The sequence below is a fragment of the Corvus brachyrhynchos genome, unplaced genomic scaffold, assembly GCF_000691975.1.
Source record: "Corvus brachyrhynchos isolate BGI_N302 unplaced genomic scaffold, ASM69197v1 scaffold116, whole genome shotgun sequence".
Taxonomy (NCBI): domain Eukaryota; kingdom Metazoa; phylum Chordata; class Aves; order Passeriformes; family Corvidae; genus Corvus; species Corvus brachyrhynchos.
This window is the reverse complement of record NW_008240221.1, coordinates 500,418-518,609: the sequence shown is the minus strand read 5'-3', so window position 1 is coordinate 518,609 and position 18,192 is coordinate 500,418. Positions and strand designations below refer to the sequence as shown.

General features: G+C 35.2%; 1 protein-coding gene across 1 annotated transcript in view; it reads right to left on the bottom strand.

Moving 5' to 3' along the window:
* SNTG2 (syntrophin gamma 2) overlaps positions 1-18,192 on the bottom strand; it is a 139,105-nt gene that overhangs the window by 99,447 nt on the left and 21,466 nt on the right. Inside the window, exons 5-6 of the mRNA XM_008641850.2 lie at positions 7,335-7,378; positions 7,184-7,225 (exon numbers count right to left, since the gene is read on the bottom strand). Of these exons, the coding sequence (XP_008640072.1) occupies positions 7,184-7,225; positions 7,335-7,378 (86 nt within the window). The remainder of the gene's footprint in view (positions 1-7,183; positions 7,226-7,334; positions 7,379-18,192) is intronic.

Genomic DNA, 18,192 nt, shown 5'->3' with positions numbered 1-18,192 from the left:
GTTTTGGCTTTGTTCTTTACAAACACCTTTTCTCTTCAAAAGATTAAAAGCCTTTCACATAAAAAGACTGGAAAAAATAAAGGAATATTCATTGGATAGCCATAAGGATGGATCCACTTAAATTATGCTGAAACACAGTCCTGCCAAGCTGCTCTAGAGAGATATCCATCATTTTCCCCCTTCCTCTCTCTTCAGCCATCATGAACGGAGAGGATTTGGAGAAGGGAAGTGGTAATGTCAAGGCTGTGAAAGTATGTACCTTGATTTTATTTCCTTTACAAGTTTTGATTAATGAAGCTCTCTAAAACTATATACATGAAAAGGAAAACAACTTTAACTCTAAATTAGTGAACTCTGGTTGTTTGGGGTTTTTATTACTTTTTAAAAATATATTTTAATTTAACAATCGCTTGCACGAGATCAGGGTAAGCACCAGGAAAAGCCCTTTCAGTCACTGGAACAGATGTTCTAAGCTTCCCTACTGCTCTTCCTTTTCCTTCCTCTCCGACATGTTCCTGGGATTTGCTTGTCGCCCCTCTGGAAGCACAATGACTACTTTGTTTGATTATTCTATTTCGTATTTCTTTAGGTTTCCTGTGACAAAACATACACTCTAACAAAAATTTACACACGTGTCTCTACATGCTCAATAGAACTTTTAGGGATTGTTTTCTTATTTCTACTCTACTGCAACTGCATTGCTTGAATATATGACAATTCCTGGAAACAGTGTGATATTGAGGTGATTTAAAACTCTACTAATAAGTTTCTGTGCAATACCACACACTTATTTTTAACTTCCACTCATACAGTAAGATGAAACTGCAGCTAAACTTTGCAGTACTCTATGTAGACTATTTCAGAAAGTGTCTTAAATTTTATTTAGTTTTTGTCAACTGTTCATTTTTAAAATGCTTTTTAGTAGCATATACCTTTTCTTTCAGTGTGTCTAAAAAAAATGAATAGTAGGAACAGATTGCTTTTGCTAGAGTTTGTGAGTGTGGAAGCAAGGGATAGGGAATAAAGAAGCTCAACATCATTTAGATGAAAATTATTTCTAATATCACTTTTAAACTTTCAACAGAAATAGATTACTATAATCTAAACAATCTAAACAAACAAAAGCAATCTAAATAATCCAAAAGCAAACTCTGGAAATTACTGAGAAAATGGGAGAGCCAGGCAGCTGAAGAAAGAAAGGTTTCATGACATGCAAAGGAATCACCCAATCTTCATATGATGTGAGAAAAACTCAGTTACTGGTTCTTCTGGATCTGGTAGAATTACCCTTCCAATTTTAAGAGAATATTTCTTCTATGCTGAGAAAACAAAAAAATTTGCAGTACATTCTAACTAACTAACTATTCAATTAAACCATGCAAAGAATTGGTAACAGTACTGTGAAGTTTCATCTTGGCACCATTAACATAGATCTCCAAGAAATGAAACATGCAGTTTGTCTATGTAGAAAAATATTCATTTTTCCTTCATTTAAGTGGTCAAACTCTCATTTTATACTTGTCATACTTGAATTACACTGTTCATTTTGACTTCTTAACATCTTTTCTGCTGGGTGAAAAAGCACGTTCAAGCTGAAAAACTTCCCCCATCAAAACTGCAGAAATTCAAGGAGTAACTTGAAGTTAAGAGTCAGTCTTGGGTCAGAAATATGTGGAGGTCTGTAAGGGTATCGATACATGTTAGTGTTGCTCCTACCTGGGCAATCTAGCTAAACAAAAATTTCCTTGAACTTTGGTCTGTACTGTTGATTATCTCTAGCAGTAATCTTAAGTTTTTAAACCTTCTGTGTATATCAAATAAAACCTTTATTTAGAATTTCTCTAAATGTCATACTATTGTTGCCTCAAGTACTACTGAATTGCATATTCAAATATTAACAAGTGTTTTAACAAACAGAACATAACACTGCAATTTTAACACTGGAAATACATATATTAATTTTTTTGAAGATTAATGATTTTAATAACAGCATAAATCAATAAAATCTTCTAATTAACATTACTATAAGATATTACTACAGAGTAAAATTTGTAAATCAAAAGAACTTAGTTTTGCTACTTCTCAAGCATCTGACAAGATATTTTATAATTATTTTTATGATTTTATTTTATTAATCCATCACTCTAGCTCTATTTTTTTATTACTTTATTCATTTTGATATATTTCTTGAGTAGTTAAGCATTATGTGCCTATTCTAGCTATGTATTTTCCAGTTTTTTTCTATTCGATCTCTTTCCACCATTTGGAACTGAATTCCAGAAGACCATGCAGAGAACTTCAATTCCAAAATAGCTAATGCAAAATGGATGATAGATTAAAGGACAAATGAAAATAAAATCTCAGTATCTCAATGAAGATAAACAATTTTCAGGTTCAATCCTTGTATCTCAATCAGCCTAGTGAAGAACAAGTTCATCACTGCCTGCCAGAAATGCCAATGCCACATTAAATAGCATTACAGTAAGCGTCTGAAGTATTAAAGATTTAAAACAATTAATAACTATTGGCTAAAAACTATTTAAATTCTGAAAATCTAAAATTATTCCCACTGAATGGATTCTCTGTTTTAATAGATAGTAATTAGTTTATTTAGCAATGTCCTTCTGTGAGACTATTCATAAATAAATGTTTCCAAGTACTTTCCTGGATCAGTGAGGAAAATTCCAAGGAGATTAAAATTTGTGTGTAACACTACAAATGTGTGAAACATATTAATTTACTATGAAATACATGAATAAGATATAGTAAGAAAAAAATAACATGCAACACCTAGTTTTCCATTTTGTATAACTAAACTCCCTCTCCTGCATTTTCTAGTTAATGGAAATAATCAGTTTATTAACCCTTGAAATAGGATTCATTTCATACAAACTTACATCTGAGCTAATCATAGATTCATAAAAAACAGACTACATGAGATTATGTAGAAACTTGTCCAATTGCCCCTTGAAAGACACCAGTGGTGATTTTTCATCACATCACCTACGATTTGCTTATGGTGGAAACAAACAGGTACTTCTAGTGCATTTCATTCAGCACAGGGCAGTGCTCACCTCAGGGACTCGCAAAAAAACTTTCTGAATCTTATTTTCCTCTTTCACTAAGTACAGGGAGAGAAAAGTACCCAGAACCACACCACAAAATGCCAAGAAGTGTTCTCAGCCTTGTGATTATCAGATGGGCCATGAAGGTGCTCAGAGGGCTGGAGCACCTCTCCTATGATGACAGGCTGAGGGAGCTGGGGTTGTTCAGCCTGAAGAAGACTCAGGGGCAGACCTTAGAGCACCTTCTGGACCTTAAAGAGAGTTGAAGTGGAACTTTTTACAAGAGAATGTAGTGATAGGACAAAGGAGAACAGTTTTAAACTCAAGGAGGGAGGTTTGGATTAGATATTAGGAAGAAATTCTTTACTGTGAAGTGGTGAGGCACTGGAGCAGGTTGCCAGAGAAACTGAGGATGGCCTATCCCTGAAGTGTTCAAAGGCCAGTTTGGACAGGGCTTTGAGCAACCTGGTCTACTGGAAGGTGTCCCTGCCCATGGCAGGGGTGTTGGAAGTAGATGATCTTCAAGGTCCCTTCCAGCCCAGCCATGTCATGATCCTGTGATTCTATGAATCTGAAAAATACTGTTGAATCAGAAAACTGCCATCTTGTGTTTAATTTCCTTTCACAGTTTATTGGGAATACCTTGAAAATTGAAGTCACAGCCAAAAGAACACCAAGTAGTACACCTTCTTTGTGAACTTCAACCAAAATACTCTTTATCTTTGCTTCCCTCTTTCTCTCCACTCAGATCTGACTGCTCCTTTTGTGTTATGCACGGAGACAACCCGATTAGCCATCACAGAGAGAAAACTAAATTTCCTCTCTGATATGCAATACAGAAACTATATTAATCTTTGAATTAAGATTTTCTGCATTCACACTCTCCACGCCAGTAGAATATTTCTAAAAATGAACTTAATTTTCAAGGAAAATAAATTATTTTCAATTTTTCACACTATTGTATTACCTACAGCAAAAGCAGAATCTTTCTTGGCACAGATTCTGAATTATTTATTCTATCCATATCCTTAGCTAGAACTAATATGTGATAGTAGCAGCTGTTGAAATAGTTGTCTTTCACAAGCAGCTTGAATAATTGTGGAGGAAAGCAAATTCTAGTATCAGAAGTGAAAAACAGGAGACACAGTTTGTTGTTAAATTGTTGCTGACAGAGTAGCTAATTGTTTGGCTTGCAGAGAAGTAATCACGTTTTAACACTGCTGAAGTTAAAGGGTCAAGAAACAAGACTACCTATTTGGTACAATCAGGACCAGCTAACTACATAAACGTCTCAGGAGGGAAAATGGAAGGTAGCAGACAGAACAAACTCTTCTCCTTTCCTAAAGTTCTCAGATTTTGTAGCCTTCTCTCCCAAGTATTAACCCCAATGGGTTTTAAGTCTTTAACTCCTGTGAGCAATATTGACATACAATTACGCTCAAGCTTCAATTTTGTAAAATAAAGGTTTTCTGAGTTTGTGCCAACTGAGTGCACCTCCTCACAATCTGCAAGGGTAAACAAGCAGACATTTTAAAATGGCAGAAAGTAAGAACAAACAGGGGAAAAAGTCTAAACAGCAAGGAATGCCATTGTGAAACAAACAAAATAAAAAACGGAAACAAAATTCTTGAAAACATTTGTTAGATTTACAATTTAAAAAATAAATTAATCAAACCACAACAAGACAAACAAACAGGAAAACCCCATCAGTTCAACATCAAAAAAAGCAAGAAATATATTTGCTTCTGCCCCTTAATGGCTTATCACTATGGCTGGACCAGTGGAGTAATTCAGAATCTCTACCTTTGCTAGCAGCATCGTTTTTAGCAGTATGTGGGTGGACTCCCATTCCCCCCACTGGCAGGATGGGAGAGAATAGGAAGAACAAAGCAAGAAAACCTTCATAAGAACGACAGTTTCACGATAAAGACAGTTTAGTAACTTAAGTAAAGACAGAGGTAAAAAACAAAACAAGTGATGCAAAGGAAATCAGTCACTACCTCCTGATACCCATCCCTCCTCTGAGCAATGGCTGCTTACTCCAGAAAACACGTCCCACAATTTTTACTGCTGAGCATGATGTTATATGGTATGGAACATCCCTTTGGTCAGCTCAGGTCAGCTTTCCTGGCTGTATCCCCTTCCAACTTCTGGCCCATTCTCAGCCTACTCACTGAGAGGAGGAAAAAGTGAGGAAAAGAGAAAGCCTTGATGGCCTACAAGCACTGCTCAGCAATAACAGACACACTGGCGTGTTACTAATGTTGTTTTAGTCACAAACAAAAATACAACAGCATACTGGTTGCCACAAAGAAAATTAATGTAGTCTCAGCCTAGACCCAGTACACAGTCCCTTGTATCACACAGTACAATTCATAACCTTAAGTTAGCTGTTTGCAAAAGAGGCCTCCTGCACCCAGAATGCAAGCAGCAAGAAATGCCTTCAAACTGTATTGATGGATGATGTTTCAGAAGCCCCACTTTGAAGTAGATGACTGAATATGTAAGAGACCATGGTGCCAGATGCATACAGAACAAGCCAAAAGAATTACTCAATAACCTTTGACAGGCTCCCATTAAGTACTTTGCATTGTGTTAACAAGGTTGTGTAAACTTGAACCCAGAGTGAATTAAGAATACCCAAGCCTCATTGATGAGTGCTTTTTGAACAGGAGTGCTGGAGCACCTTTCATCTAACCTGAGTGACATTTAGAATACAGGGCATCCTTTACAGAGAGCGAAGATGTAAGTATGATTTTCTAAAAGTTAGATGAGTTCACCATCCTTAACATCCTGCTTTCTGGACATCTACCCATAATCACTATATTACTATATTACTATATTACTAGCTTAATGTGTTGTAACAAGCTTAATATGTTATATACCTCCATCAGTGGTGTTTCTGGTGCCCAAACCTCCTTTTTTAAAGCATTTCTTCCAAACTGCAAACCCACCATATTCAAATAAAGAGGACTTTATATCAACCATTATTTGAAAAAAAAGCAAAGACATAATTTTGATAAAATAAGAAAAAATAAATCTTGAATTCTCTCAGGAGCTTTGGCAACAGCCCACCTCATCTCACAGAACCAGCTCCTTCCTTTACTACCTGACACATTTTTCTAACCCTATTCTGATCATAGTAACAGGCTGTGCTAGTAGCAAAGTCTCTTTGCAGATTTATCTCCAGGTGCATTGTGATCTCTACTCCTTCTGGAGCTTCTTTCAGCCATATGACTTACTGTTGTTCCAGGAAATTTTGCTTAGTGCATCTACTGAATTCCCATGTACAGGGCAAGGATGCATTTCTCTCTCATTCCTCACCTCTGTTGTGTTACATTGGCAGTTCTGGAGCACTTGGTTTTTACAAACAATCCTCAAGGGAAGTAACTTACCATTTTGTGAGGAGTAACTTTCAGGAAGTTTAGGGGGTTTTGTGTGCAACAATACAAGAAGCAGGAGAGCAGTTCACCAATACACAATAGATCTGACCATGCTTTACTGAGATTGTAGGAGATTCAGCTTGATGGTATTACCCAGCACCAAGAAAAGGACTGCAAGATCATGCAGTTGCACTTTATCTTGACCTAGAGAGATCACCTTCAAGTAATAAACGCAAGTTTAGTTCCTTTGCCCATGTAATTTCTGCCTTGTTGATAAGACTGTCAAAGCCTATGTCATTTATGGTTGCTACAGATGCTATTCTGAGATACAGTTGTCAGTGAATCAACTGATAACTGCTAATAAACAGGCAACAGGGGGTAACAATGTTTTATCTATATGGCCTTGCACTGCACACCGGAAAAGCACTGCAAATTGAGTGAATGTGAACTGGCTTTGTCCTCATACAGTCAATCTGATAAATGAAACAAATCAGTAAAACCTGACCACTATTCAATAAATTATTTCAGGTTAGATCAAACACTGTAGTAAATTGTATTTCAAAATGGAATTAAATAACTGGAAAAATTTTAATAATCAAATATATGACAAACCTGATGATAGCACTGTCTTTATAGGAAAAAAGAGCAAATTCATTTGAAACAAGGCTAGAGACAGAACAGTTTGGACAAAAAATATTCTGTACACCAATAAAAAATCAAAGTGGAATGACTTACCACTTCTTCATGGGTAGCACTTTCTACATTTATACCATTAACCTAAAAACAGATATGATAGGGAGAAAATTATTTGTAATGTGAAGTTAGTTACTGAAATAAAAGCAACTATGAAACAAATGTCTGCTGAAAAAAGCAAATGTTTACTGACCTGTATTATTGCATCTCCTATAAATAACATTCCTGTCTGTTCAGCTGTGGGATTACAGAAGGAGTAGATTTTAATTGATAGTAGTACTGAAAAAAATGCTATTTTCTTCCAGCAATTGGTTTAACACATTGTTTGTAATCTTCAGTTGAAACTGATTTGGTTGTGAAAATACAAGGCACAGCAATCAGTATTCATCCAACAAAGATAATAGATTCCTAGCAATTTTGAACAAATTAAGAGAGCTACTTTCCATGCATAAAGAACTTGTTTAGTATGGATTACAAATGTCAATTCTCACTAATGAAGGATTTCATTAAATTATGTGGAAAATGTGATTCACACTTTTCATTATTCTTCCACAAAAGGGAAAAAGGAGTTTCTGAAACTCTTTAGCAATTCCTTTCCCCCTGAACAAATTTACAGGGACTGCTGTAATCAAAGAGGTTGTGACTGGAATTTAATACAATTCTTTAACAAGAAGTTTGAGTTAGTTTTCTCCCTAAGAATAACATTATTCCAATCTGCAATTTGCATGTTTCCTGCCTTACAGAGTTAATGGGAATAACGTTACGAGATTCCAGATAATTCTCAATAGATACAAACAATGACATTTTTGAGGTCTATTCTCTAACTTTCAAATTTTAAACTTTTTTTTTGGTTGGAATTTGAGGATGTTTACCTCATGAAATGTATCACTTAATTAAAAGTAAGGCTATTATCCTGCAAAGACTGATAGTATTAAAGAAGGCTTATTAGTCTTATACATGATCTTTAAGGTCACAGCTTGAGGCTTAGAAGAATGCAATCAATGTTAACAGAGACAGTATTATGAAAAATGGAAATAGAAGTAAAAAAGAAAGAAAAACTGCATAGAGAATTCAGGATTTCTGCAATTCAGGTGTTGCTACTGCAAATGTACCTTTGTTACAAAACAGCACTTTTTTAAAAATAATTTTTTCATCACTCTCTTGGCGGATAAAAAATAATAGTTCGTTATTCAATACTAAAGAAATATTTCACGATTTATTTTAAACATCATGCTACTTCAGTTGCACTGAAGGTCTTTATTCCACTTCTCATCCTACTTTGTATTTAAAAATATGCATGAAATTTGTAATAGCTGGTTTAGAAAAGACATCTATGTACAGAAATTTAACTGAATTAAAGCAGTTCAAAACCATCACAAAGTAATCTGAAGTAGCCTGTACTGGGTACATATATTGCTAGAGGTGCTGAACATTAGCTTGGGCATCTCAATACTAAACTTCTATTTGAGATGTCAGTAATACATACACTAATAGTGAAAAATGTGAACAATTTTCTGTAAGAGGTGAAAACAGAAAAATGTAGGGCAAGAAAGCAAAGCATAATGAACCAGAAAATGTTTGTGTGAAAGTGGAGATCCTGATGGAAGAGTGCATGATGAAGATTTGTGGGCAGGTAGGAATGTACTACCACTCTCCTGGATCTTCATCTATCTGTGATCCACTGCATAATGACACAACAGCACAGTTGTGCAACACTAAGTCTTCTGAGAAAACTGCTCAGTTGTAACAAATGTTATAATAAAATATATAGACTAGTATTCATGCAAAAAAGGCAAGACTAAATTCTAGACACAGGTGAAATTCTTGAAACAGCACTATTTAACAGCACAAGGCTTGAAGGAAAAGCAGGGATATGAAAAGGTATAAAACCTCAAGGAAGAAGACTGGGTAAATGGAGGATTGTAACTCGGCAGCACAGAAGAAAATTCCCTTCCAGGGAGCAGTGGAAGCTGAACCTTTCCCATGGGACTGTTGACTGCCAGGTCAAGCAAAGACCCATTGCTCATTCCACAGGGGTGATGAATACTGCAATATCCCCAGCCGCCTCATGTGCATTAGGCAATAAATTTTACAGTTTAAGAGCACAGAGCAATTACATCCTGCTTGCAGGGTCTCAAAAAGCAATCAAGTCTGTCCACATAAGTAAATGAGAGAAGGAGCATTATTTGGTCAATACCAAACACTCTACAAACTGAAACAAGCAGAGCTTTTGGGACAATCAGAGAATTTTCTCTAGAAGTGCATTATGCTGCATACTAAACCAATAATCTGGATACCAGCTGATGCCATCATGGGTATGCTTGCATGCCTGTGATGAAACACTTTGGGTTTAGCCAACGGTCTAGAATTTAAAATCAATGATGACTAATAAAAAATACATTTTCCAAAAATCAAATTGTAGGGGGTGTGTCACTACAATGCATAATTTACAATATAGTTTACAAGTATATTAGAAATAAAGTGACTGGAAAAACTCTTTGGATACAAAAAGTCAGTCCTGTTTCTCCAAGGCATATTTTAAACCTGAAGACAAGACATCTATTGATATTTTCATGAAGTCACATTCTCTCTACATGACAAAAATATTAAGTAAAATCTTCCGGGCTATGTGAAACTCTTTCTCCCTCTGGTAACATCCTCATGTACAAAGGTGCTTATGAAAGGCTGCTCTAAGTTATCAGGCACTATGTGAAAAATGCAGCAATACTAAAACCAAAATACTTGAAAAAGAGCTTTGGGCTACCAGGGAGCATATAACCTTATTCACCGAAACAATAAACACAACTTTTGCAGAATCCAATTTACCTCTTGAAGTTTTATTTGAAATAATATTTTAGTAGAACTGAATTGAACGTGTACAGAAAAAAGAATAAAAAGAAAATAAGCACAAAGTACTGATAAGCAGAGACATACCAGGCTGTAAAAGAAAATGAGGCATGTTACAATAAATAGTGCTACATCACCTTTACTCTTCATCTTAATTATCTCTAAAAAGGTTTAATGCTGATTAAATGCTGTACATTGATTAAATTCAAAAGTAATACTAAATGGAAGAAAGCAGGAGGGATACCTAAAAGGGCTTATGATGAAATAATGGTAAGAAAATAATCATTAAAAAAATGGATATCTAATTTTTGAGAATATTAGATTGGAAAAACTTTCCCAAATGTACATGATCCATCATTCTAATCTTTACAAAAAAAAAAACCCTTGGACAGAGCCATGAACTATTAAAAATTCTTTTGCACTCAGTGAGAAGGGAAAAGAATCAGTAATTCTAGCTTTGCTCTGCTTACTTTTCTATCCACTAGGGCTGTATCAACTTTTCCAAAATTTGCTAGGTAGTGAAATGGTAAATTTACTGAACAGAGTCTTGGGAAATTCTTATTTACAACTAGGTAATTGATGCACATCTCTATGCAGATTTGAGTCTGTAGATAACCTGATGTCTATATTTTTCAAGATTGTTTACAACACATATTTTCATTAAATTTTTTTTTAATTCCTGAGTCACATGAGAAACATACAAGGTACTATGTCTTATGACAAGAAGTGCTGCTTAAAGCACACAATGAGCTGCACTGACTTCATGGGCCTTTCAACTCACAAGCTTAACATTAAATATATGCAAAAGTATTTAATTGCATAAAGAAAATCTAAAGGAATAGTTAAAAAACTAGATGAAAGAAAAAGACTGGAAAAATTAGTATTAAGGATGCAAAAGACTAACATATCCAGATGTATTTTTCCCTCCTCTTCCGTGAACTGGACATAACTACACTCATGACTGTAAAGATACACCTGCTTCAAGCAAGACCTTTAATCTGTGATTTAAAACACAACTATACTAACTCAATTATTGAAAACTACCTTGTTAGGGAAGTTTTTAACACCGAACATACTCTTAATAGGACTTGTTTAAATTTAATTTCTTTGTTTAAAAAAAAAAAACAACCAAAACTTTCCACATTTCTATTTTTCACCGTAAAGCTTCCTTACCTTAGTTTCCTTTCTCCTCTTTATTTGTGTCTCACTTATCATGTAAGGAAAAGCTGTAAATCACTCAATAATACAATGTGTTTAATCAAACACCTGTTTCATTATTCTCATGTGCCATGTTTCCCACACTGAATTAAGTGACAGATGGCAAACTGAGTCCCCTCTCCACTTTTCCTCAGTGCCTGTGGAGCAAGCACTAAGAGAACATCATGATCCTAAAAATCCTGTATCTACCCATGAAGAAGTCACTTCTAGATCTAAGCACAGACAAGCCTGAAGCACTGAAGCTCAACATGTTGTAAGAATCAATGCAATCTGAGAAACAGAATGAGTGAGAGAGAAAGGTACTGGACACGGGGGTGGGCAAAGACTGGACATAGCAGGACATGTTTTTCAACAGGAAAATATTACAGAGCAGAATATGGTATGAGGATAGGTGTTTGATACTGGCTTTGCTCTTTCACCTTCTCCTTTTAGATGACCTCAGCAAAAAAGACAGGTTTTCAAAACATACTGTTCCCTAGAAGCTTCTACTGATAAAAGCATTTTTCTGTCAATGCCTAGAATTGAATACAATCTGAAAAAAAAAATTACTGTAACAGCAAATTTCTAGTACTTTTCACGGCAAACTATTAATGGGACAAACTTACCTTTATTAAAAACAAATAAAAATTGTGTTATATTTTATGAATACCAAAAAGTAAAATGAGTAAGATGTATAAGGGCAATTAGGAATCCAAAGAGCATACCAATGGGCATTAAGGGACCTTAACCTTAACACCAAAATCTGTTTCGTCTGTGCCATAATTTTTAAAAGGCAGATGCTATTATAACTGTTTTCTGAGGCTAATTTTAAAATAACACTTTGGTACTATTGCCTAACCTATGTTACAGCCAAAATTTGACAAGTTTTTTCTGAGGTGGGGACAATGGCTGCTTATATAGCCAAACTGAGAAGACTAGAATCTGGAGTAGTCTTTGGCATGACATTCTCTTTAATTAAATGTGCTTTGGAGGTCAGCTGAAAAAAGTATTATAGTTTGGTTCTAATTCTACCCACCCAACTCTTAGCAGTAACCAAAGCAAAAATTATTTAAGGGCTTTCCAATGGTTTTCTGATTGCAAACAAGTTTTTATCATGAGTTACATTTCTAGTCTGTAACCTGATGTGTAAAAAGTACCAGCATACACTGTGATTAAATTGACTTCAGACCTACTTTAGGAAACAAAAGGAGAAAAATTCAGAATTCCAGGTATTTGTGTGTCTTGATGGAAGATTCTTAAACCAAACCAAATGGCAATGTGATTCTTGTAAGTGTTTCCAAACTTGTTGATGTTGCAGCAGAGAGAGTGCACAGGAAGAGTTATCATGATAAATTCTAGAGAAAAATACTTGCCATTTTACATTCAGTTCTTGATCACTTGACTTTGCCTTTATAGAAAACCATCAATTATCAAAGTAAAGAAACAAAATTGGAGCATTAATTACTTTAATTTTAAAGTAATTACTTTAAAATAATTTACTTAAAGTAATTACTTTAAAATTTTACCTTTTTAAGAAAAGTCATGACCACTAAGATGTGACTATAATAAAAGCAAGGCAAAGTTTTTTAAGATGTATTTTCAGAAAATTTGAAAGTGTTATATTACTATTGCCATTTATTACTTGGGATATTTACCTAACCACAGTCCTTGAGTCTGAAAACAAAAACAAAAATATTCACATATTTTACATGAACAGAATTCAGAAGTATGTAGCAATAATTAAGAAAAGCAATAGTTATAACTATGAATAGGTTATAACTATGAATAAGTTATATTTTGTTCATAAAATAAGTTTTACTAGTCAAGCACAGCTAGGACTCATTTAAAAGTCAGTGAAAAGCTATTTAAAATTGCAAAAATGTAGTATTTCTAGAAATTTTAGAAAGCAGTTTTAGAAGCTCTATGTGTATAATCAATCTAAACTTGATAATATTTCCAGAGTTGAACAGTTGGGCTTGATGATCTTAGAGGTCTTTTCCAACCTTAAAAGTTCTAAGATTTTATGAATTATTACAGTATTTTCCAGGTAAAAATATTTGTGTGCATCTTAAAATTAATTAAGTACTAAACTGTTAATAAATTGACAAAGGAATGTAGTACAATGTAAAGGAAGATGAATCTCATCACACAGTTGCAATATTCTAAAGTATAAGGTTTGCACTAATAGACATATGCTTAAAATCACATGTAAAAGATTTTCTGAGCTGAATAAAACAAGTTATGATTAGGTAACATTATATAAGGAAATAAATTATAATCTGGCATCTTCAATAGTTTTTCCTAAATGTGCAACTAAGTTTCCATTAATTTCTATTATATTATGACAAAGTTTTAAATGATGTAGAGGTGATGGTGATACCTGAAAAACAAACTTGAAGACTCAGAGGGGATGCCCAAAGCAGCAGAAATACAAGCTTAAATTGAGTTTATAAAGAAAAGATGTAGTTCCTAAAATAGCCTAAAAAGTCTTTAGTTCAGAAATCAGTAAGGGAAAGATAAGAATAGTGAAGAGATGAAAAATATAATTTTTCTGAAATTGCCAAAGGATGTGCAGTGGTTTGGATCTTATTAAATTTCTCAAATTTAATTCCATGTGACATTATCACCAAGTAGAAGTTCTTTTCATTTGCTCCTTCCATCAAATATTCTGTATGATTCTTGACTGCTTCAGCCCCAAAATAATCTGCATGAGTTTTACTCTGAGTTTAATTAGCATGTTTCAATGCAATGGAAACCTTTGATACAGCTGAATGACATGATCTGTCTAGCTGCTTGCTTCTCCAGTTTCAGCACCGAAGCACTGTAGTGAAAGCTTGCTCCAAATCCAAAGTCCAAAATACCGTGCACCTGCACAGGGACATCAGTTCTCTCCTGAACACATTATCTGAAAGCATACTAGTTCTCCAATTTCTCTGCACAGAATAATTGTCATTAACATTTTTTTTTTAACCTGGAATGTAGGGATAAAAATCCAAGTGGTAATTTTAAGTGCTATTTCATTAGATTTCTGCATTTCATAAGGGAACTACATTGTCAATCAGAGGTAGGTGAGTGGAAGAAAGAACAGAAACTGTACATGTCAGTGGCATCCTAAGGTCACAGTTAATTCACTCAACTGCTACTTGGAACAGATAACAAGTAAAAAGATACAGTGTATTTTTCCCACCTTCCTCTATTTAGTTTACGGTTGCAGAATGATAGGTCTGCTGAAATTGTAAATAACATTTTTTATGTTTTATACCTACCTTTTTTTGTTCATAAACTTCAAAATGCACCTTCCAATGACAATTTTCATCATAAAACCCTATAGAACTGAAATACAATTTTCATACACATTTTGCATTTATGTTAAAGTTATTAAACAAAAATAATTATCTTTTATTGAAAGTTGATCTTCTTCACAAGCATGAGGAAGAATTTGATCATTAGTATGCTCTTTGAATACCATTTCTTTGTACACTTAACAGAAAAGCATTATTCATTATTAAGAACTTAATATACACATTTTTAGACACACATACATATATATGTATAAATATATAAAACTTCATTTTGGGAAAGTACAAAACCAACTGCCTAAATCTAGAGTTGGAAAGTTAATTCATTGCTTATGTTTTTCAGCCAAACCAAAGAATAAAAACAAATTTCAAAGTGGCCTAAAATGAGAATGCTTTGGTTTACCCTGAAAAATGACTTCTGGATTCATCAAGCTCTTAAATATTACTAAAAAAATTCCCCCAAAAAATCTGCAACAAAATTTCTAAGTGAAAGTTCCAAATATTTCATTCCAAATTGTCTTCTGTCCAGGAAATACTTATGAATAATTTTAATGCATAAAAAATGCATTTCAGTGAAATAATGAAAACATTGCCATATTTTAAAAAATTACTAAATTTGATTTTAAGTTTATACCTGGTCAGTTAAATAAACACTTAAAAATTAACTCCCTGCATCCTTCTACCCAAAGAATTCTTTATATTTAGATCAGTGTCTTGCTACAGCATTGTATTGTGTCTGCATGGCCAAGCTTTGGTAGCAGGGGTGGCTTTGTAAGAAGCTGCCAGAAGCTTCCTCCATGTCTGGCAGAGGCAATTCCTGGCTGCTCCAAAGACGGACATGCTGCTGTCAAGGCTGAGCCAATCAGGAATGGTGGTAACACCTCTGTGATAACACATTTAAGAAATAAAAATAAAGTTATTGCACAGTTGCAATTGTGGCCAGAGTAGAGCAGGGTGAGAACAACTCTGCAGACACCAAGGTCAGCGCAGAAGGAGGGGGAGGAGATGCTCCAGGCACTGGAGCTGAGATTCCTCTGCAGCCCATGGTGAGGACCATAGTGAAGCAGCTGTGCCCCTGCAGCCCATGGAGGTCCATAGTGGAGCAGAAATCCAGATCCTCCTGCAGACTGCAGCCCTATGCCAAACCAGCTGGATGACTAGAGGAGGCTGTGAACCCATGGGAAGTCCATGGCAAGAAGAGCCCACACTGGAGCAGCCTGTCCTTGAAGGACTGCACCTTGGAAGAGGGACCCATTCTGCAGCAGTTTGGGGAGGACTGCTGCCCATCACATTGAAGAAATTCATTGAGAACTATCTCCTGTGGGAGGGACTCCACAATGGAGCAGGGGAAGGACCCCTCTCCCTCAGCAGTACAAGAAACAACAGATGATGAACTGACCATAACCCCATTCCCTGTCTCCTTGCACTGCTGGGAGAGGACTCAGAGCTGGGAAGAAGGGAGGGGTGGGGGGAAGGTGTTTTTATTTTACTTCTCATTATTCTGCTCTGATTTTGTTAGCAATAAATTTAATTCATATCTCGAATTCTAGTCTGTTTAGCCTAGGATGGTATTTGGTGAGTGATATCTCCCGGTCCTTATCTCAACCCATGAACCCTCATTGTATTTTCTCTCCCCTGCCCAGTTTCAGAGGCTTTAGTGAGTGCCTGGCATCCAGCCATCATCAACCCACTAAAAGCATTTAACCTTCAAAATGAATCCCAGTATTATAAATTGTTCTAGAATCTCAGCTGAGGAATTCATCCACCTATGTTTCTCTCCATGTATCCAATGACTGCTATTCTCACTAAATATACAGTAACAAACATTGGACCTTAAATACATTCCTGTTAGGTTGAATAGAAAAAATTTCCTGAAGCAGAGATCAAAATACCTTCCTTTTATTTGTTGACTGATCTTTAACAATTCATTAAGATGTTAAGAGGTACTGCCTTTCGTGGCCTGTCTAGTCTTGAGAAGGCAACAGTTAAAAAGAAAACCAAATGTTAAGAATATTCTTCTATGCCTTCTGAAAATAAGTTTAGAGATCGAGGCATAGGTCCAAGAGAAAGAACAATGAGTAGATGCTAATTTCATATATCACTAGCTTTCTAATAAAGAAAAATAACACTGTCAAAGATAATAAAAGAAAATAAGATCAATGCTAAAAAAAAAAAAATTGAAGAAATTTTTAAGTGATATTAGGAAATAATGTCCAAAAATGAAATACCACCCAGCTTCAACTATCTTATATTCTAATGAGGCCTTATGTTCTAATGAGGCTTTATGTTCAAATATGGCCTCGTATTCAGTCTTCACCTTCATTAGCACAAGGCATAACAAAAAATTTTGATCCATTTTGGTTTCCTCATAAACCTGAATACCTCTGTTTGTGCTTAACTCATCCTTAATATTGAGCTTGCTGGCTCAGTAGAATGAATCTCCAAGACTGATGAAACTAAGGTGAGTACAGCTGTAGGGATGAAGAACATCAGCTGTGGATACAACCATGCTGTGCAGCTTGGTGCAATCTCACATCATGCCCACCAGCTTGCTCAGACTAGGCTGGGTTACCCTTGTTGTACCACCCTTGGGGACAACTGGAGTCAACAAAAAACCCCAGAAATATACCTATGGAGGAGGTATCACATACAATTTCACATCAAACCATCTTTGTTTGGCATGTAAGTGAAACTGTTAAAAGCCCTCATCAAATTGATGCCATGTCCTCCAGATGGTCCTGAATGCAGGCAGCCAGGATGTGATATCTGGACACAGCCTGTGTTTGCAGAGCACGTGGTTTTACGCCAAGAATGTTTCAATTGCTGAATGTCTGGAGTTCATTCCAATCCTGCCAGGGTATACAGAACCAGTCAGAAATGGACTGAACATAAACCAGAAGATTTTTCAACACAGCAGAATGTGAATTATAAGTCAACTTTTATGAAAGAAGGTGGGAAAATGCATTCCAATTAAGATTTTAATGAATTTTGGCTCTTAAGGGGGATTTTTTTTTGAAACTGGCACAATGCAAACTAACCCTATTCCATCGGGTTTTATTTAATTTTATTTACCTATTTTCATCACGCATCATGAGCTGAACCCACTGCTCTGTTTCATCATTGCTGCTTGTCTGACTCCACATATTATATACGAGCAGAACTCACAGCATTAGTCAGATTATTGCAGAAGGTCTCACAAAATGAAAAGTTGCATCACGATGAAAACATGTGATTGCTAACTGGATAATTCTGCAACGCAAAACAGTACTTTATTGTTTGATATTTAAACAATCAGGATTTCCAATACTATATACAGTAAATCACTTGTACATAGGGTGAGGTTAAATTTCAAAATCCATTCATGTTTACAATCTACAGCATCTAGATTCCACAAACTCATAAAGGATCTTTAGTAATCAAAAATGGGAATAACAAAGAGAAAGATGTAAACACATGAAAGCTTGTAAACTTTATCCACATATAGCATCTGAAGATTCTCTGAAGTATTTTCAATCTATCTGATGCATCCACTGTACAACAAGTAAACCTGGCTGATATGATTCCTTTCCAAACTCAGGACATTCCATTACATATCTCTAAGGATAGGACCCTACATTTATTTGACTGTAAGTCCACAGCATTCTTTGCCCTAAATAAACTGTTAATACTATTACAGCACGTATATAAAAATATTACACACCTAGAAAC